Source organism: Brachycentrus maculatus, unplaced genomic scaffold (genome assembly GCF_059751285.1).
Source record: "Brachycentrus maculatus isolate JH-2025_06_01 unplaced genomic scaffold, ASM5975128v1 h1tg000370l, whole genome shotgun sequence".
In the NCBI taxonomy this organism is placed as follows: Eukaryota; Metazoa; Arthropoda; class Insecta; order Trichoptera; family Brachycentridae; genus Brachycentrus; species Brachycentrus maculatus.
The window spans coordinates 1,885,289-1,912,426 of NW_028281119.1; the positions used below are offsets into that span (position 1 = coordinate 1,885,289).

At 32.0% G+C, this 27,138-nt stretch overlaps 1 protein-coding gene across 1 annotated transcript; it reads right to left on the minus strand.

The window, feature by feature from the left end:
• Nucleotides 1-2,931: 2,931 nt before the first annotated feature.
• Pld (Phospholipase D) lies at nt 2,932-26,397 on the minus strand. Its single transcript, XM_088270009.1, has 19 exons — nt 26,016-26,397; nt 23,976-24,230; nt 21,378-21,528; nt 19,370-19,630; nt 17,041-17,161; nt 15,669-15,820; nt 14,258-14,389; nt 13,883-14,031; nt 13,061-13,293; nt 12,461-12,565; nt 11,831-11,970; nt 11,548-11,739; nt 10,362-10,891; nt 9,461-9,593; nt 9,158-9,257; nt 8,358-8,528; nt 5,954-6,120; nt 4,403-4,643; nt 2,932-3,710 (listed from the first exon to the last, which is right to left on the minus strand). Exons 2-19 carry the CDS (start codon nt 24,217-24,219, stop codon nt 3,264-3,266), a joined length of 3,669 nt encoding a protein of 1,222 aa, XP_088126135.1. The 5' UTR covers nt 24,220-24,230; nt 26,016-26,397; the 3' UTR covers nt 2,932-3,263.
• Between the last annotated feature and the right edge of the window lie 741 nt (nt 26,398-27,138).

Genomic DNA, 27,138 nt, shown 5'->3' on the forward strand with positions numbered 1-27,138 from the left:
GTGTATTTGATCCGGCTATATTTTATGATAAAAATTTGTATTAGAGGTACTAATGTATCCTTATGTTGGGACATATCCTCTTATGTGGTACTTTACAAAAAAATTACATGAAAGTACTGACTACATATTTACTTTCAAATTGTATTTCATTGACATCTACCAATATTTTAAAGTTTTTAAAATTTGAAAAAAAATTCAGCATGAAAAATATTGTGCAATTTATATTGTAAGTAATTATGTTTTGAAAAAAAGTATCACTGTTAATTTATATACACATTATTGATCGATTGAAATATTATCTAAATACACTAAATAATTATATGAAATTAATAAAATTGAATTATTTGTGGATTTGGCATTGCTTTGTGGAATATTTCTTTGTTAAAAAAAATATAATTATCAAAAATTACTACATACATAATTATTACCATAATACTAATTATTCAGATTTTTTTAAATTGCACTTATAATTAATTTAATTATTTAAAAAAAACAAATGGCATAACAATCGCAAGCATAAAAAACAAACTTTTTTCTTATCAAATAAACAAATTATTAAAATATTACAATGATATTTTTAAAATCTACTATTTATCGAGTTTGGAGGTATGAAAAAACTGAAAAAGCCATGAAAAGGAGGTCCAAGGCTGGGAACAGAGTAAATAGTGCACTGAACTCAGTAGTAGCAAAAAAAGCTTATCACTGTAAGCTTAAATAGTAGTGCACAATGGTCTGTAGGTACCAACCCTAATATGTATATGGAAACTAAGCATGGAGTAGGCTATAGAAGAACGGAAGCTGACTGAATGCAGTACAAATATAATCTCTCAGTCGTATGTGTGGCAAAACATTGTATGATAGATGTCCAAACAGGTAAATACGGAAGAAACATAAGGCTAGGATAAGCATTAATGATGGGATGAATAAAGAAGTATGTATTAAGATGGTTTGGGCATGCGGAGACAATGAATAATGAATGAACAGTGAAACAGACTTATAATGGAAATTTAGTAGGAAGTCAAACCCGCGGAAGCCCAGCAAAGATATGGGCGATTAAGTATTGCAAATCCTTGAAATTGGATAATTCAGGAGTCAAAACAATTGGCATGTTTGTAAGGGGATATATCGCTCACTCCTTACAAAAACGTCATAAATAAAAAAAACTTGATTTTTAAGGAGAACGTTTTTAAAGTTTAAAAATATAACACAATGTATTAAAAATAAATATCAAGCCACTTTTTACTGTGCAACAGATCTTTTTAGGTAAAACCAGAAGGTTTTTTCTCCATTTGAAAAATATTTAGTATATTTAAAAAATAATTAAACAATACCTTTTCTTCAAAATGCAAAAATATTTTCTGCCTGGTAGTGGGTAAATATTAAGTTAAAAATATGCCTCTTTTGCTGGGATATAGTACATTTTCTAGGCATTCTGAAAACATGCCCAACTGAAAATTGACGATTTTTGATTTATGACGTTCTTGAAAGAAGCGAGCGTAGTTCCTCGACCTATCTTCTCATACTAACTCTATAAGGAAGTGGCTTAGGATTAGTGAGTTAGTTCTATTATTGCACATTACATTAAAGATTTAAAAATTATTTCTAGAATAAATTGAGATTAAAAAGCATGAATTTCACGAAAATATGATACATGTATAAATATATATATTTTTAAATTGTCCTGCTTGAAGTTAACATCTAAAGCTACAACTACGATTGCAAACAGGAAGGGCTCTGTGATTGCTACAAGTGGATAAATAAAAGGATCGCACTTCATCTAAGGCAATCCATTCTGGTTGAATCTGATAATAAGCACACTTTAAACAACAGCAATGCGTAATGTGGAGCGTGCGTTTCATAGTTATTGTGGCGTAACATCTCCATTGAATGAGCTGCAGATACGCAAAGAGCTACAAATTCCCTATCATAGCGGGAACCTAGATTAATACTGAAATTCATTATTATAAAACTATTTTCAAGGAAACATAAAATTGTATTTTGTTTATATTTTCCATTCTTTATATTAATGGATTGGACAGTGAACTACAATATGTTAAACAATAGATTAAAACTATTTAATTTTTTTTTTTTAAATTACTTAATATTATTTTTTGACATCTCATCAAAGATGAAGAAGAATATGGAAGTCTGTGCATCTCACAAATAGATGTCTCTAGAGTTCTAGTGATTCAAGAACAATGTTTCTGAATTGGTTCATATATGTATATATAAAACTTCCAAGAATTTGAGTTGTGTGGTTGTCAATAATGGGTAGAATTGGTGAATGTTACACGTGTGTAAAGTGATCACTTAAACCAGCCTATGACGGTCGTCAGCCCCGTAAATGCCCAGACTTCCATATTCTTCTCCATCTTTCATGAGATGTCAAAAAATAATATGGAAAATAACTCCTTTAATTGGAGATAATCCAGATTTGTGAACAAGTATTTGGACACAATCAAAATGTTGTAAATTACATAATGTTGCGACAATAAATAATTTTTGTAAAAATATAATTTGTGAATCATGAGTATTATTTTGAGAACAATATTTTTCTTAGTAAAAAGAGCACGTAATGTGCTGATACATATTGAGTGCTTTGCCAAATTTTGATTAAGATATTAAATCGAGCCAATCATAAGTTTTGTATAAAAATAAATAAAAGCTGTTATTAACATACACATTTAAAAAACGTACTGACCTAAATAAACATTACCAGAATGTATTTTCAGTAAGTTGACTGATTAGTCAGCACAACACATTATGTAGACATACAAAAATGTCTTAATATTATCATAATTATATTTATAGTACATATATCTATGGCCACATCTCGCAAAATCAATAGCACTGTAACGATTCCCGAGGTTGACTAATATAGTAAAATACTTATTCATAAAATTTAATCAGCGAATTCAATGAATTTGCTTATTTTTTTATAATATCATAATGTTTTGTATGAAAAAAATTATTTGAGTGACCAAAATTTTGTGATATTTTTCAAGTTACGGCAAAATATGAATTACCGTTCAAATTGACGAGCTTTTACTGCAAACATACTGTCATCTCATTACCGTATGAAACAAAATGGTTATGTACATACTATCATCATATGGAAATGTATAAGAGTAGAAAAATAAATTGTGCATTCGTTTAAAACGGAAAATGGAAGCATTTGAAACCGTTCAGGAATGGAATTTCCATTCCTAATATATCCATTCATATTAAGAATGGAATTTCCATTCCTATTATATCCATACATATTACGTCCAAAGTGAGGTAGGCATCATTCCTTCCATGGATGTATTGGGTGGTGTTAGGACTTCATTGACCAAAAATTCCAATGGGAAATCAACCAAATGTCCCATGATATCGCTAATCTTACTATTTGCACCAATTGGATCCTTCACCCACAGAGAATCTTGGTTCTCTTCTTGATATTTCTTCAACTCCATAAAACTGGTAACCGAGTTAGTTGGCACGCAGTGGAAGACTTCTTCGTATATCTCGGTGTTTCTCAGCGATGTTCCTCTCCAAATGGCGTTGTAAAAGGAATCTATGATTGGATCCTTGAGGTCGATTCTACGAGTTGAATCGGTTTTGTCTATTAATCCCAAGTGTTCTCTGAACAGTCGTTTTCTCAGTGATCCGGCAAAACTACCGGAAGGGAAAATTTCTCCGTTCATCCGACCATCTTCGAAGGACTCATCCTGGAATATTCATTTAAGGCAAATAAATTATATTTATACTTTTAGAACCTAACTACGGATTGTTTGCTAAACTTAATTCCGGATAACTAAGAATGATTTGAGAATATCTCGAACAAGGAATCAATATTATTTTATAGATAAAAACAACATAGATGAAGAAGAATATGGAAGTCTGGACATTTACAGGGTGTAACTGCCAGACATGAGGTGGTAAACTAGCATACGACAGTTTGTAAGCCCTGTAAATGCCCATATTATTCTTCATCTACATTGATATATTCAATAAAAAAAAACTTTACATAAATAACTTCAAAGTGGAGCAAAACTCAGATTTGTGAATGAAAATTCGGACAAAGTCAAAATATTGTGAATCAAATAAAGAACATTTGTTCCAGAAAAAGAAATGTCAGCTACTAGTCAATGGGAACTCTGCTTTATTATTTTTTGTAATATTGTTATGGGGAGACTAAATAAGGAAGTTGAGCGTACAGTAAAATGTCAATTTTTGCATCAAGTATAAGAAAATACAAAACAAAAATCATTTTAGGTAATTCCTAAATAACAATATTGATTCAAAATGGTAAATAATTGTTTTAAATGAAGAAAAGACAACATTTTAAGGGTGTTGCTTTTGAAATTACATTTTATATTTAATAAGAGAGGTACCAATCGTATTATATTTGTGTATGTACCTGAATTAAGACAGCGACTTCTGAATCTCTCTTTCCAAGCAATGATCGATCGTTGATATTGGCACTGCCACAAATGACGACTCGGTCATCGACAATCATCAGCTTTGAGTGAACATAAATCAATTCGGTTACAGGTTCACCGTCCAGCACCGAGTGCGTTCTGAGGCCGTGGAATGTGACGTATTGCGAAGGGTCATCAATTCCAGCATCTTTGAGACGTTGTATTAAGGAATCTTTACCACTAAAAGATTTAAAAAAAAAAACAAAATAATTATACAAACAAACAATTATTTGAATACAAAAAGTTCACACTTATACATATGGCTATCAGGAAAAAAACCTTTTTTATACTATATTTTTAGACATAGTATAAAATATATGCTTAAAAATAGTTTTTCATAATTTTTTTAGATTGTGTGAAAAAGTTTTATTTTATTATCAATTACTGACGCATAATAATAACTAAGTAGCTAACCGTTATGTCACTTCCCCACAGAGGTAGGTATAGAGAATAGAACACCACATCAATCTGTCTTTGCAAACAATCTTCGCCTCTTCTTCATTCAGGCATCTCCTCATACATACTCGTCGATTATTCCGACTCCTGATATGACCACTTTCAAGCATATGGAAAACTTGATCATGCCACGTTTTCTTCTGCTTCTGTTTTCAAGTATTTGTACACTTAAAAGTATTTTAAATACTTGAAGTTTTCTTTCAAGCACATTGGCCTCATACTGTGGTTAAAAGAAAATTTATTTGCTGTATCTATTAAAATTAACCAAATTAACCAAATTAAAGGAAAGACGAATTTCCTCAGATATTATAACGTTGTATAAAATCATTAAACCAATTTTTGACAGCCCTGAATTGCTAAAACTGATACCATTCTATGTACCGCCACGGCCTAGTAGAACATCTACTTTATTTTACTGTCCAAATGCTCGGACGATAGCTCATTTTAATACTCCCATATTTAGAATCCAAAATACTAGTAACGAATATGCCACCAATATAGATTTCTATAATATATCGCTTCAACAATGTAAATTGGCAATAACAAATTTACTCCTAGCCCATAGAATGTCACGTTTTGGATGAAAAGATATTATGTTTATTTATGTTATGTATTGTTTATTTTCAATATGTTTAATGTTTTACATTTTTATAGGATTTGGAGAAACCAAAATGTTTATTGTAAGTGGTTTACACATAATATTTTATTTTTATAACATTTTTTATTATAATTATTTAAAAAAAAAAAAAAAAATTCTTATAACATTTTTCTATGTAAGTAGTTTATAAAAACTTGTTAAATTGATGTGTCGCAATTGATGTGTTTTTTATACGTATTTATTATATGTAAATGGTACAATAGTACCGTATATATCAAAATAATAAATAAATCTGTTCTAATAATAATAATATATCATCATAAACTAAATATGGGTTAAATAGCTAAGAAAAAGATATTTTTTTACACTCATTCATAAAGTAATTGTTGTCAGTGTCGATTGTCGTGGAATGGTAAAAATGTGAATAAATGTTTACCGCGAAATGCTTTGGTAATTCCAGTGTGTGATTGCGTGGAGAGACGTTCCACTGGAAGTTCCGATTTCTCCTTCGAAGGCAGGTAGGAGTGGCATCACGACAAACACTCTGAATACAGAACCAGATTTATGTGCACGCATTATCCGAGTGTATAGAGATTCGCCTATCTAAAAAACAAAAAAATGTACATTGAAAAAAGGACGAAAAAAAAAGTTATATTATGTAACATGTAAAATTTTAGCAGCAATCATAGTACGTATCTACAGTATGACTTCTATACAACAAACTTGTATTTTGCAAGGTTCTCTAAAAAATAAGTGTTTTAATTGAGTTTTTTGAATATTCCTCGTGTATTTTGTCTTCTATATAAAAAAAACACTTATTTCTACAGACGGTTGTTTTTTACGCCTGCAGATCACTGGCGATGGGATTCGATAATTATGTACGTATAGTTAAGACTTTAACAAAGATATTGGTACGTAATATTCATATAAAAATAATAAATATGTAATTCCTTCTTTTCTGACTTTGAAATGAGGCCGGCGCAGAGGTAAAAAATACCCTTCCCATCCTTAAGCATCAATCAACCGAACGGGTTAAGAAATACCTTTCCCGTCCAAAGTGTGTTAAGAAAATATTTCACATTTCTAAAACAGATTTAGGAATTCCGCTAATAACAAAAAATAAAAGACTATCCATACGAGGATTTGCAACTAGTTAGGCATTATTTAATAAGAAAGCAACCATATATGTAATAAAATAACTAGGTACCTACCTATACATTTTATTAAGTACTTACAAAAAGTACCTACATAAAACAGTTCTACCACCAGATGCCGCATGCGTCGCTCAGAAGAAAACAAAAGACTTCCGATAATATTATTAACTGTCAGAATCAGATAGATAGATAGATAGATAGATATAAAAATTATTATAAAGATAAATTAAGAATAAACTTTAATTACAAAGCAACACATTGTTTATTTTATTATTATACACCCACTTTACATATTATTTACACTTAATTTTCAAAAGGAAAATATTACCACGTTATAAAACGACAATTTTGTTAATAATGGAAATGGATTATGAAACATTAGATGTATTAAAACAATTACTACAATATGTTCGGAGTGAGAGAGAAAAATTAGAAGATGATCAAAGAAAACGATTAAAAGATAATCAAAGAAGACGTGGAAATCTAAGAACTAGTGATAAAATTAAAGATAAAAGTCCATGTAAGATTTGTGAAAATTTAAATAAGGGAACTCGATATCACTCTGAAGCAACGTGCTGGTTTAAAACAAAGGAGGATGATAAGATTAATAATAAAAATGAAGATTTACAAATTACACAGAAACAGTGCTTGAAGAATGAAAATAAAAATAATGTGGAAAAAATTTCTACAAAATATAAAATAAAATATACTCCAGAAAAGAAGAATTTCGAAGCAGATTGTGTGGGCAGGAATCCAGTATTAGAATCGAAGGAAAATGCAAATGAACAATTAAAAGTTGTAAATTTGGTTAAATTAGAAGATATTTCAAAAGATCAGAATAAAAATGAAGACATACAAATAACACAGAAACAGTGCTTGAAAAATGAAAATAAAAATAAAGTAGAAAAAACTTCTACGAAAGATAAAATAAAATATTCTCCAGGAAAGAAGAATTTAGAAGTAGATTGTCTAAGCAGGAATCCAGTTTTAGAATCGAATGAAAATGCAGATGAACAATTAAAAGTTGTACATTTGGTTATATTAGAAGATACTTTAAGAGATCTGAATAAAAATGAAGGAATTCAAAAGAAAAAAACAAATGGATTGAAAAAAACTGTGTCTACTTTAAAAGGGTCAAGAAAAAAAAATACAAAAAAAAGAAAGAAAGAAAAAAGAACGAAAAAAAAAGAAAGAAAAAAAAAAAAAAAAAAAAAAAAAGAAGGAAAAAAAAGAAAGAAAGAAAAAAAAAAAAAAAAAAAAAAAAAAACTTTATCATATCACTAAACTTATACCAGTCCCTTCACTACAAGAAGATGATCCGGAGGACGAGTGAAAATTTTACTATGAATTTTCATCCCCAAGGGGGGAGATGTAATAAAATAACTAGGTACCTACCTATACATTTTATTAAGTACTTACAAAAAGTACCTACATAAAACAGTTCTACCACCAGATGCCGCATGCGTCGCTCAGAAGAAAACAAAAGACTTCCGATAATATTATTAACTGTCAGAAACAGATAGATAGATAGATAGATAGATATAAAAATTATTATAAAGATAAATTAAGAATAAACTTTAATTACAAAGCAACACATTGTTTATTTTATTATTATACACCCACTTTACATATTATTTACACTTAATTTTCAAAAGGAAAATATTACCACGTTATATATGTACTTACTTGATTTCTCACATAGATGTTGTTGTAGGACAGCGTAATGAAGAACTGGTTCTCAATGTAAACATAATGTTGTGCTCTTGCAATGCTTTCAATATAAGCTTCGTGTATACTCTGTTCTACCGATTCTGTATCAACAAATCCTCCTGACCAGCATGTTAAACTACGTAAAATCTGTAGAACAAAAAACATATATCTGATATCTACTTCAGAAAAAAAATATTATTATTTTTATTTGCACAGATTTTTAAATTCAATACAATTTTCACAAAGTTCAAGCATTTTTAAAATAGGAATTAAATCGTCGAATGTAGAAAGTCACAGAGGCTGACACTAACCACGGGACCACAACCCGACTTGTATATGCTTAAAAAATTGCTATGAAGTCTGTATTTACAAGGAATGTAATTGAAGTCGGATTAATTAAACTGAAATTGTATTTAAGTTATTATTTTCAATGAACTACACCAATAATTTAGCTAAAAATAAATGCGTGTCAGAAATGTACTAAGAATAACCCTAATCCGCACCCAAAGGTGCAAAGGGCACTGCATTGTACTGACACAGTGTTACCTAGATCGTTACTTACATGAAGGCAAGGCGATCACTCCTGCACTTCAGGGACCAGTCCAGGGTAATATTAAATAAATATTAGAGTGTAAAATCACTAATTTTTATTTTTACCCCCCCCGGGTATCGAACCCGGGACCTTCAGCATGGTAGCTAAACACGCTAACCATTATACCATAGAGGCGGACAAAATACTTACTTGACTTAATAAGAAAAGCACATAAATTACTTACTTGGCTTGTGACTGTATATTTTTCCAAATTAGGAAGTAAATCAGGTACCACGATATTTGAATATGACTTTGGGAGTAAATATGGATATGCGAGATTGTTTCTGAAAAATATGGGAATGTTATGTTAGAAAAATTAATACATAGAGAGTGTTAATACAACAAGAGTAATGTAAATATAAAAATTCCTTTAAATAAGGAAGAATAAAAGTAAAGAATTATGAATTTTTTAATCAATATTTAGTATGCAGGTCCGTTATTTATGATTTGACACATTGATATAAGATATTTTTCCTGAGAAACTTACTTTACTTTCTCCAATTTGTGAGCATTCCACCTCTGTATAAAATGTCTCGCAGCATCTCTAGCTGCTTCCCCTTCCACCATCATACTGATATCATGCCATGGCATACGAGGAGTCGTGTTTCTATCCACCAAGTCTGAAATGCGAAAGATCCTGTGTAATCAACCATTTTAATAGGGAGGCGTCCTGCCCACATCTTGGCCATAATTCGGATCACGAATACCAAGAAGAAGGCATAATAATATGGCGGCTGATTTTTTATCTATCATTGTTATTTTCATATCATAATTCACATCTGTGTAAATGCCTTTGAGGTAGTATTTTACAAAAATGGCGCTTTATAAATTATCAAAAAATATTATTAATATTATTACAGGTTATGTATGTCTCATATTCTGAGGCCAAATTATCATTCTGCCTCCAAGCCAGTGTCCGGCCTAGTGATGGAGAGAGAAAAAGAGGTTGGTACTGGAAAGTTCACCCACTAACCTCAAGATCAATTATGTAATTTACTCAAAGTCATTATGCCTTCAAGTTGTAGAAAAATGCTGTTATAGGGGCAATATATTGATGTGTTTGTTGCTAATATTTTTGCGTTCCAATTAACATGTGGAAAAAAGGTTTACAAAAAGATATTTTAAAATGGCGTAAATTTATTTCTTGGACAAAAAGTAGTAAAAGGCTAGATTTGATCTGCGGGTGTGTAAAATGTACTGACATATCAAAATATTTTTTAAATGATAATTTTATTTGCATTTTGTATTATGTAAATGAACATTCTACTAAACTAAAATTCTTTTCTAAAACGTAATGCAAATAATTTTGTAAAAACTTAATTAAATCATTTTAATGTTGAACCGTACTGAATGTGTAAGTGTGATGAATAGCATTGTAAGTAACATACCTACAAACGGAGAATCAAGGTTGACAAAATCTTTAACAATGAAGTTGGCATAGTCTTTACCGACCCAAAGTTTATCCTTTTCATCCATTACACTGATTGCTTCTTGTACTGATTTATCGTGAATATTTAAAGTAGCCTCATCTTCCACGATGTCAGACAACCCCGATCTTTTGCGTAGTAAAGGAGAACCATCCCCGTGATTTTCAGGAAAGAATAGATTCCTATTAGAAGCCGCGTATCTCTCAGCTTTTTTCTTTTCTCTATCATCGTTGGCGGTGGATGGAACTTCCGGAGAATCTCCGCCAAAGAGACTCAAGAAATCTTTGCTTTTGCCGGTGATAGTGTCTATGACTGTTTTTCTGTGGTTGAAATCCGGATTGTAATGCTCTTCTAGGAATACGGTTTCAGAGACACGACGGGAAGAGGGGATGAGCAAGCTATCTCCGGGTTGCAGAGCCGGCAGCGAGTCGTCATTTCTCATAGACACTGGCAGGGGATTGAGCGGGAAATCATTGGATGGAGGGTAATTGCTGCAAATAAATTTACGTATGATTATATTATCAAAGGGTGAGGTTTATCAATATAATAGTTTAACCTGTTAACCGGGGAGTTCTCTTTTTAACTACGCAACATTCAACGGGCGTGAACTCTTTCACTAGGACGTGTCAGTACGTCACGCCCGGTGACGAAAATGAATGAAAAGACTATGAAATATATATTTTTTCCGTTTGTTTAAATATATGTATCACAAAGGAAAATACAAAATTACAAAAAAAATAAAAGAATTCATGTCGAGACATGTATGGATGACTAATTAACTTTGTTGTTTGAAAATATAAGTCCCGCCCATTCCAGGGCGCAACATATACATATTTCAATGATGTATTCATATCGGCTGTCCAAACTCAAAACACAGTAAGGGACATTTTTTTGTAGTACGTTTTTTTTGCATTTTTGGACTAAGTAGATTCTACTTAGTCCAAAAATGCAAAAAAAACGTACTACAAAAAAATGTCCTTTACTGTGTTTTAAGTTTGGACAGCCAATATGTTCTACACGTACCCGATATTGTTTACCTTTGACGCATTATACGTCCCACCCGGATAACAGATTAAATACCTACTAAAAAAACATTTTAAAAGATTTCAAATTGTGTAATTATAAGTGTTTTTAAATTTATACGAACCTCTTCTCGCTTTGGAATAAATTTGTCACCTCACGGTTTACATTTTCAGGAGAATTTCCCGGCGATGCTTGATCATCTCCAAACCTCGAGGATATAATGAAATCGTCATTTCCCAACGGGCTACTCGATGTTTTCTTTTTTGTTTTTGGACGAGCCGTCAGATCCCGTGCCACACTGCCGACGTCCGTCAATCTAATAACACCATAAAATAAATATTTAGGATTTTATATATTTATGTAAAACATTACATAAACATTGCATTTAAGGAAATAACAACTCCTACCTATGGTGGTGATCATCCCATCTTCCATAACACAAGTCGATTCCGCCGATAAATGCGATGCTCTGATCAACGCAGACTATTTTTTCATGATGCGCCCACAAGAAAATACCGACTTTTGCATGATCTGGATGACGTAAAACCTTTAAAATGTAAATTAAGCATCATAAATGGTTCAACATAGACTCGAGGAAATGGGAATCCCTTCCTAGAACGTCATTACGATTACATATTGTTAAGAGGGTAGAATATAAACTCTTATGTCTGCTTATGTCAATTAATGCCTAACATGGCTCTAGTGTATCTAAAAAACTGCATTCTTAAGTTTCCATCAGCTACAACAGCTCCCATAGGTAAAATAATCTTAGTAGCTTACACCCACATTAAATTTGGTGAGCATGCAAATTATACATATGTATTCACTTGAATCAAATAAACAAAAATGATATAAAACTACATAATATGTATAGACCATTTTGACTTGGTGTTTATTTTATTTTTGAGCAAATTGAAAGTTTATTCAAACAAATTGAATCTATTTAGGATTTTTATGCTATGAAAGCGACGGTGACACTAAAGTAATGGTTTAATTGGCTTTTAAAGCTGTATATGTAATTGAGGAAATATTGATACCTTGATATTATCCATGTTGAGTTGACTTTTGCTGTAGAAGCTATTTATTCCCAGAGCCATTTCGACTTCTTTATAAAGAAGAATAAATACTTTAACTCCTTGAGCCTGTAAAAAATACAAGAATTTTTTTTTTTAATTCTTTGCTCTCAAAATTCTTTGACAAAGTGGAATAGTAGACCAGAGATGAGATGGCATAACTATTTTAACACCATTTAACCACCCTACCTTCGGGTTATTTTCAGGCATATTTTTTTATAAACAAGCGAAAAAATCACAGCATTTGTTGTCACAAAATATTGTCAGGTATGAAACCTGACAAAAATTTGTCAGAGTATCCGGTACACATTAAATATTTTTGGAACAGTAGGCCATACGGGTTAGCGCGGAATGGTGAAGAAAAACCGCGCATATCACGTACGTTCGTATGTGTAGGGCGGTTAAACATGGTTACATCAGGAGTATTAATTATCTGAGAGCATTGGAGAAAGCCAGGAGTCAAGCATAAAGGATGTGATCTTTTGTCATTTCACTATCCCCGCAGTAAAATAAAAACAGTATGGATAAATAAATATATAAAAGTTGCAGTTGTTAAGTTCTTACCGCCTTTCTTTTCAGCACTTGATCAAGTCTCCAGTAATCCTTTGATCCCGGGCGCTTGAGATATATTTCGGGGCTGAGCCACCAGTCGGTAATGTAGATCTCTTCCTTTGCGCCCTCCAGGCAGTCAGCCACGGCACTGAGGTAACCCGCACCATCCACAAAGTGGTAAGCTTTTGTGCCACTTCTCAGCGGGGCAAATGAGTGGTGGGGGTTCGGGGAAGTGAATTCTCGAGCTAAAAAAAATAGGATAGGAAGGTAATTTTCATGTTTTCTTAATTTAATCCAGCTGATAATTTTTCACTTAACTAAATGTCTGATATAAAATAAATCCATTCAAGATTAATAGATATGATTCTAGAATAATACCACATTGTTTGGAAACACTTAAAAGCGTCTTTTATATACTGTTGGTAGAGAGCGGAAGGGCATTTTTACCCACTATTTTAAATTCTTTTGCATTTTACAATATGTTATAATTACAAGTACATAAAAATATATAATATAGTACAAAAGAAGATCCCACAAAGGCATGGCCTGTGTGTGGGTATACATTTTATTTTAGGTTATAATAAAAGGGCACTAGCAAGAATACAATAGATAGGCGATTTATAAATAAATTATTTTTTATAGATTTATAAATGTTATATTTTGTTTACTTTTGGTAGTGCGTGAGATGCCAAAAAACATTGCGCACATCTTAAAAGGATTTGCGGTTACTTGTGATTAGTATACGACCCTAATTAGTATACTATTTAGGGTCGGGTTTGATGAAAAAACGCCTGACAATAATGTGAAACTACAGAGAGTATGTTTTATCTCTACCTTTAGAATTTGCTACTTCTTGCAACTGTTGTTTCCATTCTTTGCTCTGTCTCTTTGTCCACAATCTGATAATCATCTGTCTATTGAGGTTTAATATTTGTAAGCCATTATTGAGGCCCGTAGAGTACATTCCAGTCGATATCTCAAAGCTAAAACAAATCAATAAAATTAAATAAATAATCACATAATTTCAATTAGAAAGAAGTTAGAAAAGCCCCGGTTATTGTCACATATCGGTTGTTCATAAAGATTTTCAAATTTTTTGTAATATAACAGCTTCATATATAAATCTGAGTAAACATAAGCGTAAGTGTTGTTTTTCTACAACCCTGGACAAAGTTTCCAGTTAGTAAATAGTATTGGAATATTTTTTACCCTTGGTCAAACAACATAACTCCGGTGATGGAACCATCTTTCGGTCGAATGTATCCGAAGCAAGAATCTTTTAAGAAAAACCAACGTTCTCTCCATTTACCGCAAGTAAAAGAACTGCAGAAGAAGTTCACCCTGAAAAAAAAAAGTAAAATAATGGTTTGGAATGGAGCTAAATACTGCAAAAGAGAGTTCAAAAAACATAAACAGATCAGTAATAAAACAGTTTTGATTAATCAAAATTAATGTTAAAATTATTGTATGTGAAAAAAAATTGTGGGGCCGAGAAGAAAAAAATTAACAACTATTAAATTGAAAGGGAATGGAAATAAATGAATAGGGGAATAGCAGTAATAGATAAGGCACTCGGGACTGCATGACCATACTCATATAGCTTTTGTAAGTTGTATAATGCTAATGCATACGAGGCCCTTTAAATATTAACAATATTATCATCCAGATAAATGTATGAAGCGGTGATGTCCTTTACCCTGAGCTCCTTGACTTACGTCATATGCATATCTAGAGTCCAAGGCCGATCGCCCAATTACTGATCACCATACCTTCATAAAATCACGATTGAGTAAACATCTCGTCAATTTGATGCAGCGCTCTATGCAACACTAGAGTGTGGAGAAACGCAGAAGAGTGAAATTGAAAATGAGATATAGCTCACTCCTTTCAAGAACGTCATAAATCAAAATACTTGATTTTTCAGGAGAACGTTTAACTTTAAAAATATAACACTATATATTAAAAATAAATATCAATCCTCTTATTGAATTTTTTACTGTGCAACATATCTTTTAAGGTAAAACCCGAATGTTTTATCTGCATTTGAGAAATATTTAGTATATTTAAAAAAAATATTAAACAATACATTTTCTTAAAAATGCAAAAACAACATTTTCTGGCCTGTAGCGGGTAAATATAAAGTAAAAAAATGCCGCTTTTGCTGCAATATAGTACATTTTCTGGGCATCCTGAAAGCATGTACAACTGAAAATTGACGATTTTTGATTTATGACGTTCTTGAAAGGAGTGAGCGATATATAGAGAATAATACAGTGAAATCTCTCATAAAAAGCACCTCTCATAACGAATTATTTGCATAATGAGCAAAAAAAGTGAAAAATTTGCTCCCTTAAAGAGTGATATTTCGCATGAGTTAAAGAGAAAGAGCAAGTCCCTTTTTCACAACATACACTTGTGAGCCGGGACTTTCGCGTTAGTCCAAACAAAAAAAATGTTTCACTTAGTGAGTAAGATTCTAAAATGAATTATGCTCATTTTGAGAGGTTTCACTGTATTCTTATTCCGGTTGGGGGTCAATGCCTGTTGAGGCTCCCAACCTCACTCGACTGTCCCCAGCAGCAGATGAACACGGAAGGAGAAGAAATGTATGATGATTTACCTGTTACAGATGCCAAAGTGCAAGATCCCGCAGCAATCGCATCCTGTCTGTCCCGGTAAAGTAGATCCGGCCCTTTTCAAAACCATTCCTTCTTTCCCTTTGCCCCCAAGGTCATTTACAAATGATAAGTGGGACACCTCTAAAAATTTTACCTGCAGAAAGACAGATAATAATGTTATTACAGGAATATAGTTGTATGTATTATTCAGCTCCATCAATGTCACTGATTAATCTATTACATGATATGAGACTGCACTTATAAAATATGCACATGCATACATCATTATAGTGATAAACAAGTATTTTATCATTTGTGACGAGATAATCATATGTACACAAGATTTAAACACACAACCAGTTGATATACAACTTTTGTTCTATTATTACATATCTGAATTATTATCTTTACAAGCGTTATTATGTATTTTGATATTTATATATTTTTAAATCAGATTCTAAAGCTGCGTATCCACTGTGTTTGCGAACAAATAGGAGTTAGCGATTGCTCTTAGTGTATATGTACAAGCCCTTTAAGCGTGCAACTCTTTTGCGGCGAAACACCTGTTCCAGAAACGAAGGTTACTGCTGACTTGCAGTTATTGGACGCACGTCTTCATTGAAGACATTCAAGATGCGCAGAGCAGTACACACCCGAGATTTCAATTTAATTTTTTTTATGTTAAGTAATCTTCATGTTAAGTAATCTTCATGTTAAGTAATTAAAAAATATCTATATACATATGCATTGATAAAATGATTGATAAATTAATTCAAAGTACGATTGTGATAGTACAACATAACACATCGCTCACTCCTTTCAAGAACGTCATAAATCAAAAATCATCAATTTTCAGTTGTGCGTGTTTTCGGAATGCCTAAAAATGTACTATATCCCAGCAAAAGAGGCATATTTTTAACTTAATATTTACCCGCTACAGGGCAGAAAGTGTTGTTTTTGCATTTTGAAAAATGGTATTGTTTAGTTATTTTTTTTAAATATACCTAATATTTTTCAAATGGAGAAAAAACCTTAAGGTTTTTCCGAAAAAGATCTGTTTTACAGTAAAACGTTCGATAACTGGCTAGTTATTTATTTTTAATACATTGTATTATATTTTTAAACTTTAAAAACGTTCTCCTGAAAAATCAAGTTTTTTGATTTATGACGTTCTTGAAAGGAGTGAGCGACATGTCAATTTATAATTTGCAATAAACATTGGCAAAACTCACCGCAAAAACCTTTATATAGATAACAAACTGAACAGTAGGTACATTCTGGAGGAAACAAATTACACAATAGAAACATTTATAAACACAAGTGTTTGATAAAAACAACTGATATAAATGAAAATGTAAAAAAATACTGACTCACCAGTTCATGATGATTTCGGTAAATGGTGATATTGCACAAATTGTACAAGTACTCCTCCAGCTGTTTCATTCGTTTTGGCAAGTCTTCGAACGATACCAGAACCTCGGGTTTCTTTGGAAATCTAAAATCATTAATATGCCAACAGTGGGATATAAAGGCATACTAGTATGTATTATTACTTATAACCCTTATCCACACCCAATGGTGCATAGGGCACTGCATCGAGTTGACGCAGTTTTTCTTGATCATTGCTTACATGAAGGCAAGGTGATCACTCTTGCGCTTCAGGAACCAGTCCAGGGTAATATTAAATAAATATTACAGTGTAAAATGACCAATATTTATTTTCACCCCCCCTGGGAATCGAACCCGGGACCTCCAGCACGGTAGCTAAACACGCTGGCCATTACACCACGGAGGCGGAAACTAGTATGTATAACCAGAGTAATAGATTCATTTGTTTACAAACAATATCATACATAGATTTCTATATCATTCTTTAGTGGGATCATCATTATGTATAAAAAAGAAACCACCGACTTTAACCGATCGAGAAAGTCGATGGTTTATTTAACTGTTTATTTTCTATCAAGCAACCGTTTACAGTTTGAAAAAAGCAACAGCTTTTTTAACCCTTTCAATGCCGGAAAATATTAATATGGCCGTACCCAGCAGGCCATGATTTTTTTCAACAAAAATGTGAAAGCTTTTAGAAAGATGACTGTAACTTTGATAATATTTAATTGAATTATTTGAGTATTTCTTGATCTTTCTAATAACAATAATAATAAAACCATAATCCGCACCCCAATGGTGCATAGGGCACTGGGTCATATAAACGCAGCGTTAGTATAATATAGACGTCTTGATCGTTTACACATGAAGTAAAGGTGATCAGCCCTCCGCTTCAGGTACCAGTCCAGGGTAATATTGAATAAATATTACAGTGAAAAAATCACTTATATTTATTTTACCCCCCTTGGGAATCGAACCCGGGACCTCTAGAACGGTAGCCGAGCGTGCTGACTATTACACTACGGAGGCGGACGAAAATCTTTCTGATAGACTTTTGCAAATCTTCCTAATAGATGTTGCTATACATCCTAATTTAAAAATATTGCAATTGGATTTGATATTGGCTTGCGACAAGCTCAAACGACAGCGCTTATTTTGTATGGGTGGCCTGGCGAGCACGAAACTGGAGAGCGCGTTAAAACGCTTGTGGCATCGAACCGGGTTATATGGACAGTAGTAAAATTGAATCGGACAATTTTGGTTTAGAAAAAAATGTAAAAATCGAAGTAAATATTGATTTTTGCCCATCAAAGGAGTATGGTTGGCAAAATACTACATACTTGAAAGGCGACAAATTTGAAGCGTTTTAACTTGGTCATGTAATCATACTGTTTTTCAAAAATGATAACATAGATGGAATGAAGTCTTTGTAATATATACACATTGTTTACAGTGTGCACATATTTGTGCATTACAGCAATATTATGTTGCGGTTGTTTGCAGATTTTTGTGCATTTCAGTTGTCTTCAATGTCTTTGTCATGTTTGCTTTGCTGTGTAGCGGATAGGTGTCACTATGATACAAAAATATAATCGATTCTTTATTTTCATCATTCTTTCAACGGAATCTCATATCGCCTGTGTCAAATTTCTTCTTCTTCTTCATCTTGTTGTAGGCCTTGTGGCCTGTTTTTTAAGAGGGATTAGCCTCTTGCGATGTCGATTCCTAGCTATCGACCCATCTCTTTGGTGGTCTGCCCGGGAGTCGTCTACCATGGGGTTAGCCGTACAGTGCGATGTGGGGGAGTCTGGATGGTTCCATTCTCCTCACATGCGCATACCATTGTCTCTTTTGTTGCCTTCCCCACCTAACGACATCTTCGATCTCGCATATTTCCCTGATCCTGACATTTTTTATTCTATCTCGAAGACTCTTGCCTGATATGCTTCTTAGAGTCTTCATTTCTGACACTCTAAGCACATTTTTTGTGGCAACAGTGTCTGCTCTATATTCTCTTGTATTCCATACGTCATGATGGGTCGGACACAAGTTTTGTAAATCTTAATTTTGCTGCCAATCTTCATCTCAGGGTCAAATTTCATTTCTTTAACAAACTTCACATAACCAATGTGTTAATCCATAATCTAAGTAAGTTACAGCACTTCAAATGTGTCTGGTAAAAAAGAGCTATAAGTCACTCACACCTTTCTGCTTAGTCAATATTTCATATCTCAACATGAAACTCCTGACATAGTCCAAATAAAGCAAGTGCAGATTTTGCAAAAATAAAGTTTAAGAAGCAAATGTGACTGACCTTGGCAGAGCCCCGGGCCTTTTTTTCACGCGACTTGAAACCTTTCTGGGGGGTGCTAACGGCTTGCCATCCAAGGCAGCTCGTTCCGCAGCATTCACATTCAAACGAAAACTGCTGCGAAGTTCTTTATGAGCCTTAGATGGAAAGGGAATGTTCAGACCGGCTCGGAATACGGACAAGTCTTGGTGCAAGCTCAAAATGTGTTTGTATCGCTTTGTGATCGTCCACGAAAAGTCTCCGTGAGATAGAAGTATTGTGTACCTGGAATTGAAAAAAAAGATAAAATACATTTGAAAACTACCAACATTATGTTAGATATTTAAAAAAAACATAATGAAGTAACAAGGTTCTTCATTAACATGCTATTTTTTCTTTATTTATGGAGTATTCTCATGGATATAATTTCTAGATTTATCTGATGGAGCATAATTTCATGGACAAGCAGAGATGGGGAACCTTTTCATATTGGAAGACTACATGAAGATGGTTACAGGCATAACCTAATAAGACGATATCAATCAATTACAAATAGATACACTCCATAATGAACCTTGTTTAAAAGCAATTTTTTTAAATTTTTTTTTTAAATAAATTAACTGGAAAAAAATGGAAATAATTATAGCCAGCAATATTGCTAAAGCAAGTCAAGAATGACAAATTTAACATGGGTGGAGATTTATTTTTTCTTTTATTTATTTATTGATTTGTTTTCGATTCTTTTAGATAATTCTGTGTCGAAAATAAAATTATCTTATGTCAAAAAAACATACATTTTTGCAATCCTGTTATTTCAGATGATACATAGTATTTTTTAAATGCATAAATTTAATGGTATTTATTTCCGTAGGTTGTCTACCCCTGACATGTGGATGATATTTAAACTTCAGCAATATAACAAAACAAAACAGAATAATAAAAGTAATATGGTATCTGTTTCTTTTATTCAATCCCCTAAAAAAACATTTAAAAAAAACCTTCTTTACAAATACATGAGATGCATTGAGTTTGTGCTAAGGTCAGTTTTTAAAATTGTGAATGTTTGAATGAATAATTAATACAATCAAACAATTATATGCCAACTACAAGGTGAATTTATGCAGGTACTTCTAACATAATCTCTTTGCTACAAGGTTTTGTATGAGAAAAATTGTTTATCTGTTCTCGATGTTTGTATAAGTCTTTAAATCATATCAAGACAAACTTCAAAAAAAAATGTAATTAAAAATTCAGGTATAAATTATTCATCGCAAAAAATACTACAGTATATGAGATATTTTACTATAAAATATAAAGGACACATTTTCAGTGAAAGACTTTTTTGAGAAATTCTTAACTCATCTTTTACTATAACCAACATATATATGATCTTTTAGTGACTTCTGAATGTTTATTGTATTGTGAATATTTTTTCAGGTAGCTACATGAATACATTCTAGCAACACTAATACAACACGCAAGAAGCCGCCCGCAAATGACTCTTCATAGAACTTATTAAAAAACTTTCAAATACCAACCACCCCATTTTTCTTGTCAACCTTGGCATTGGTCAATCATTGTGATTTCTATAGATTTCAAATAAATAATCCTTTAAACATTGTTATAATAATTTTCTTATAAGTTTTTAAATTTTGTTATATAAAACATAACCAATTTTACATTATGTTACATAAAAAACAAAATAATAAAATCCTGATTGAAATGGATCACATGGTTACTAGAGCCAGTCTCTTGCATATTATATTGGTATTGATATAATGTGGTATAGTTGGTATCTAGGCAGGTACGTAACATAAGGGAAAGGATGAAAATATATTGTGATTTAGCAAAAAAATACACTGCGAGCACACTGCGAAACCTGGCAAAGTCAATGTATGTAATTATGAAAAAATATCGTTTATAATAATAATGTTTTAAAACACTGCAGAATTTTTATTCAAAATAAATTATTTTTGTTTGACTTGGTCAGTTTTTGCAGTATCCTTAAAATATAATACGAGATATAACTTACAGATTGGGACTGAGTAAATGAGATGTAACGCTTCTATCATTATCGATAATTTTAACAGTAACTTCCACACCGGGAATGAACACTTTTCGGTGAACTGACTTAAATTTCAATGGCGGATTATGAACTACGTTAAATGCTAATGTGTTATGTCCTGAAAAAAAATGAAACACCAATTATTAGGAATTAGCGCAGATGAAATTAGTTATATGCAGAGACATAAAAGCAGAGAGGACAACATTCAAATGATTTTTTTACTAACATACTAAGGAAGGGAAAGGTATTTCTACCCGATCGGTCGATTGATGCTTAAGGACGGGAAGTGTATTTTTACCTACTGCACTGGCCTAATTTCTTAATGAATTATTTAATGTTTTCATTTGAATATTATGTACCAGTACCTTTGTTAAGGTTCAAACTATATGTACACAATTATCAAATCCTGTCGCCAGCGGTACGTAGGCGTAAAAAAACACCCGTCCTAAATGTGTTAATATACAATGGTAGAATTTGGAGGCAATGTCAATCCTGGATTCACACTCATCCTGACATACGCCGCGCTCATTTGGGGTTTCGTGGCTAGCACACACATATGTATAAGATACAAGTCTTCCAGAACAAGGTGCTCTGTACAGCGTTAAAAGCCCCCTTCTCGGTGAGAATCTCCCAACTCCACAGAGAGTCTGATATTCTCCTCGTGAATAAGTTCATCGCTACATTATCAGAACGTTTTTATGGCGGACTAGCCAAACCCGTAAACCCCACGATCAATCGACTTTCCATGTACAAGCTTCATTCACACTGTCATTACAAAAGATCAAAAGAGGTCCTCCCCCCCTAAATCCCCCCACAGCACTCGGGGCTTTATTTAAACCTCTTTGTAGGTTATCCTACATAAAAAATTCCACCAGTGTAAAATCCTAACCCAATGAAAGATCAGGCGGTCACTTTAAGAGTACTCAATATTCAAGTCAAGCCACAAACTTTCATTTGTTAAATTATTAAAAAATGGATTTTTAAAATCCATTAAGAAAAAATATACTGAATTATTATTTTAGTTGGTTTTTTGTATTATTTAAATTAGTCAATAAACATTTTTAAAGACAGATTTATCTCAGTGACAAAAGTTATGAATAGTCGTACTCTTAAAAACGATTATGAATCCATAAATTTAAAAATAAACATTACATAACAAAGTTCTTATGAAGATATGAGCATATTCAACATGTTGAAAAATAATTAATTCTTATTTGGTTTTTGGTTTTTGTAACACAGGTAACTATGATCGATAAAATACAGCAAGATCAGAAAAGGTTGAAAAAAACTTAGTAAAGACAAAAACAAAAAGACTTTTATTTTATTTTTGTTGAACATGTTTTCTTGACCTTGTAGAGTGATGTTTCATAATATGAATACACAATTCTATAGGCTACATATAAAAAAATGAATACAAAAAGGTTGATGGTTATTGTAAAGAGGTGTTTGTAGAGATTGCAATTTGGTATGAAATATTACATCCAGCTTTTAAACCTAATGGCATTGCTAAAATAAAATTATTAAAAAAAAAACTTCATCTCGGTGTCTAATAGTGTATAGAGGAATGGATTTAATTTGTACAACATGTTAATTATTTGGCTCGGTTAGTTAATTAATATAAATACTATACAAAAAACGAAAGAACTAAACAAATATAAAATCCCTTTTAAAATGGCTTCCTTACTTTCAAAGTAGAATGAAGTTACTAATAAATTACTACATATGTATATTACAATTATTGTTGTTATTAGACAATGATTAGGTATGAGTCATCTAATTAGACAATATAAAACCGTAGTGTTGTATTAAAATACGAATATGAATAAGATATAGATCTATGAATAGAAATACATATAAAACAAAGGAAACGGCTAATGTTGAAATAAACAATAGAATAATAATAATAAATTATTAATTCAATGTTTAAAGAGTTTGAATTTCTCTCTATTATTTCACAACAATGCGAAATAATAAAGAGAAAAAATAATGCATTTAGTAAAACAGGGAAAAAGAGAATAATTGGATTTTTTTTTAGTATTCGATTCCGCCTCCGTGGTGTAATGGTTAGCGTTTAAGCTACCTGGAGGTTCTAGGTTCGATTCCCAGGGGAAAGGGGGTGAAAATAAATAAAAGTGATTGTATACTCTAATATTTACTCAATATTACCCCGGGCTGATCCCTGAAGCGCAGGAGTCACCTTGCCTTCATGTAAGTATTGGTCAAGATAACACTGCTTCAATACAACGCAGTGCCCTATGCACCATCTGGTGCGGATAAGGGTTAGAAGCATTCGATTACTGTACTGATGTGGTTAAAAAATAATACAAGAACGAAACCAATATCTATGCATTTTTAAATAATTGTTTGGATGAGTGTATAGTTACTGTAAACGGTAAAGATTTATTTATTTTTATCACAAATAATATTTTTTTTATATAGTTTATAAAAGTAGGTAAATAAGATTCTCCACTCTAAAGCTATTCAAACATTAAAAAAGAAACAATAATGAATTATAAAATAATTATGAAAGAGAGATATCATTAAAAAAATTCTGTTAAAAGTTACCTGGACCATCTTTCGTATCTCTTCCGTACCGCACATGCTCCAGCTCACTTGTTGCGATAACAGACAGCGAGGGTGGAACAGCGAGGCTTTCATCATAGTCAGATTCCAGACTAGGGGATGTGGGCTCTACTATACCGAAGCAGTCACTCAATACTCCGCCAGGAGTTGAGGGTTCTGGAGAACCGAGTTGGCTCCCCGCTTGCCTCGAGCTCAAGGGATGCTCCGAAATCTCGGTTGAATTCATCTTTTCACCTCCTACAAGAGAATAATAGAGTAGAAGTCATCTATATATTTTTAATTAATGTTTTACTTAGTAAATACCACTATTTCTTAAAATCTACTGTGACACGTGTTTTCGATGCATTCCGCATCATTTTCAAACACCGTATGTGAAGCTTATTCTAAATTTTAGAGTTGGGTCCTTGGGACGTTGAAGGTTGAAGAGGGGGTAGTAGCTGTTTCTTATTTTTATTTATTAATTTAATTTTTATTTTTTATTTTTATTTCTTATCAGAGGGAACATAGACAAAAGGGGGGAGGCTTTAGTCATTGTCATATTGTTAATTATGGGTTTATTGTTATTTATATTCTGTGACTGCCGAATCAATTGATAAAAAGTCATCTATATAATTAGCATTTGTGCACTACACAGAATTTTACCGTCCGGCACTTCACGGCTGTCCAAACTCAAAACACAGCAGTTTTTTTGCATTTTTGGATTAAGTAGATTCTACTTAGTCCAAAAATGAAAAAAAAACATACTACAAAAAATGTCCCTTACTGTGTTTTAAGTTTGGACAGCCGTTCAGTTAGCGTGATAAAACGATGATTGGCTTGTGCTTTTGTCCATCTCTCTTCGGATTGGTGCTCTTGATTGGTGCGTGAACACGTTGCGCGTTAATTCGATCACACTAAACAAGGAGTAAAAAATAAGCCTTTATTGTTTATTGATTCGGCATTAACTTTGCCGAATAAGATTATTTAAATATATACAAAGAATCAAACACTTGTATAATAATAATAAATAATAAAACCCTTATCCGCACCCCAATGGTGCATAGGGCACTGTGTCATATAAACGCAGTGTTATCTTGATCGTTGATATATGAAGGAAAGGTGATCAGCCCTCCGCTTCAGGTACCAGTCCATGGTAATTTTGAATAAATATTACAGTGAAAAAATCACTTATATTTATTTTACCCCTCTTGGGAATCGAACCCGGGACCTCCAGAACGGTAGCCGAGCGTGCTGACCATTACACTACGGAGGCGGACAGATCACAATTCACACTTGTATAAGATCACTTATATTTATTTAAGTAGACAATACTAGTTTCAAGAAGTACAGATGTTCTCAACATGAAACTAGTAGTAGTAGTGTCTGCATAAATAAATTCAAAAGATATACGATTATACAAGTTTTTTATTTTGTAAATAATTAAAGCATTTATTAATTTCGCCTGCTACAGGAATTTAAGATTTACTGACATTGATTTTATGACACTGTTTACTATAGAATTAAAAATATTTAAAAAAAGATGAGGAAAAACAAAAGAATATTCAACAAATAAATGACACTTATATTATGTCTGCGGATTCAGGTATTTTAACAGAAGTATGAACTCTACAAAAGTACACACATAAGATTCTGGAAATGTGGATCTTGAAAGACATAATTTATATACAAATATGTTTAGTGAATGGGGACATAAGACTTTCATGATAATAAAATGGTAAATATTTGTCATTTTTACGACATCCTCAAATGAACTCGTGATAACTAAAAGTAATAATAAAATCAAATAACAAACCATCTAAAGCTTCTATAGGAATATATTTTTTTATAACTAGTTTTAGATTTAGACTGTTTCTTGGATTATCCATTTTAAGGAAATATAAATAAACTTCACACCTAAGAGCACTGGTACAGTCTTCTAATGTAAATAAACGAAGAAAAGATAATTTATTATCTTACCTTAAATCTTAAGATAGCAATATCTTTATCATAAAATAAAATATATCAATTTGTAAAATTACTCACAGTCAGACAGCGAAGAGGTCATGTGTTGGAATGCTCGCAACGATTGCACAATTCGGCTTAGTAAGGATCCAATTAAGCCTTTCATTAAAAAAATGTTAAAAGAATACAGAAACGCCCATGATATTATTCAGTAAACATCTAACCGAGTATAAATAGAAAATCTAAAATTAATATCACATTTTAAATAACCATGCGTGGCATATTGGTTCATTAATGTATTAAAAGTTCACAAAAGGTTAGACAAAATTAAACAGAAACGATCAAATGATGACTGAATATGACTGATGATGACATAAAACAGTTACAGACTACGCACATTACGGTCATAAACAGAAAAGTTAATACTACAAAAGTCCTTGGCGGGACAGAATTCGTTCTGTCCACAGACTAACGTTCTGTCAGATTGGAGAGCGTGACATATAAAAATAAACACGTTTGTTTCCGCTTTTATCCGATAGAGATACATATGTATCTATCTATATATATATATGTATTTTTTTTAAAAGCTGTTTAATAATTTCAATGAAACAAATTGACATTTTTTAAGTGTAAATTAAAAGTATAATATTAAATAATAATGAAAAAAATAATAAGTAAATGAATTGACATAATAATTTTATGCGAGTGAATGAATAGCGCGTATAGACATCTATGGGTAAGTAGATATAAAATAGTTAGCGCTATTGGCTATTAGGAAAAATAATGAAATAGTTCAAATATTTGACACTAGATGCCAATACTGTATAAAAGCCATATTTTTTTATTATTTTTAATTTCAATCAATATCTAAGTACTATTTAGAGATTGATTGAATTAAAAAAATATGTTGAATTGAAATGAGCACAATAGAGAGTGGAATTGACATGTTTATATTTCCCCTAGTAGTACGGCTTAGATAAACCATTATAAGACGTTTACTGTTTTATGCTATTTTCTTTAAATATTTATATTCAATAAAATTTGTTTTACTTATTCACAAAAGACTCAATGACAATTTAATTTATTATATATATTTGTGTTATATATTTTTTCCTTTCCATGAAAAAAACTCAAGAAATATTTTTTTCGAAGGCGAGGAAACATTGATGTGTCAAGTCAATAAACGTTTTATCCGACTATGGTA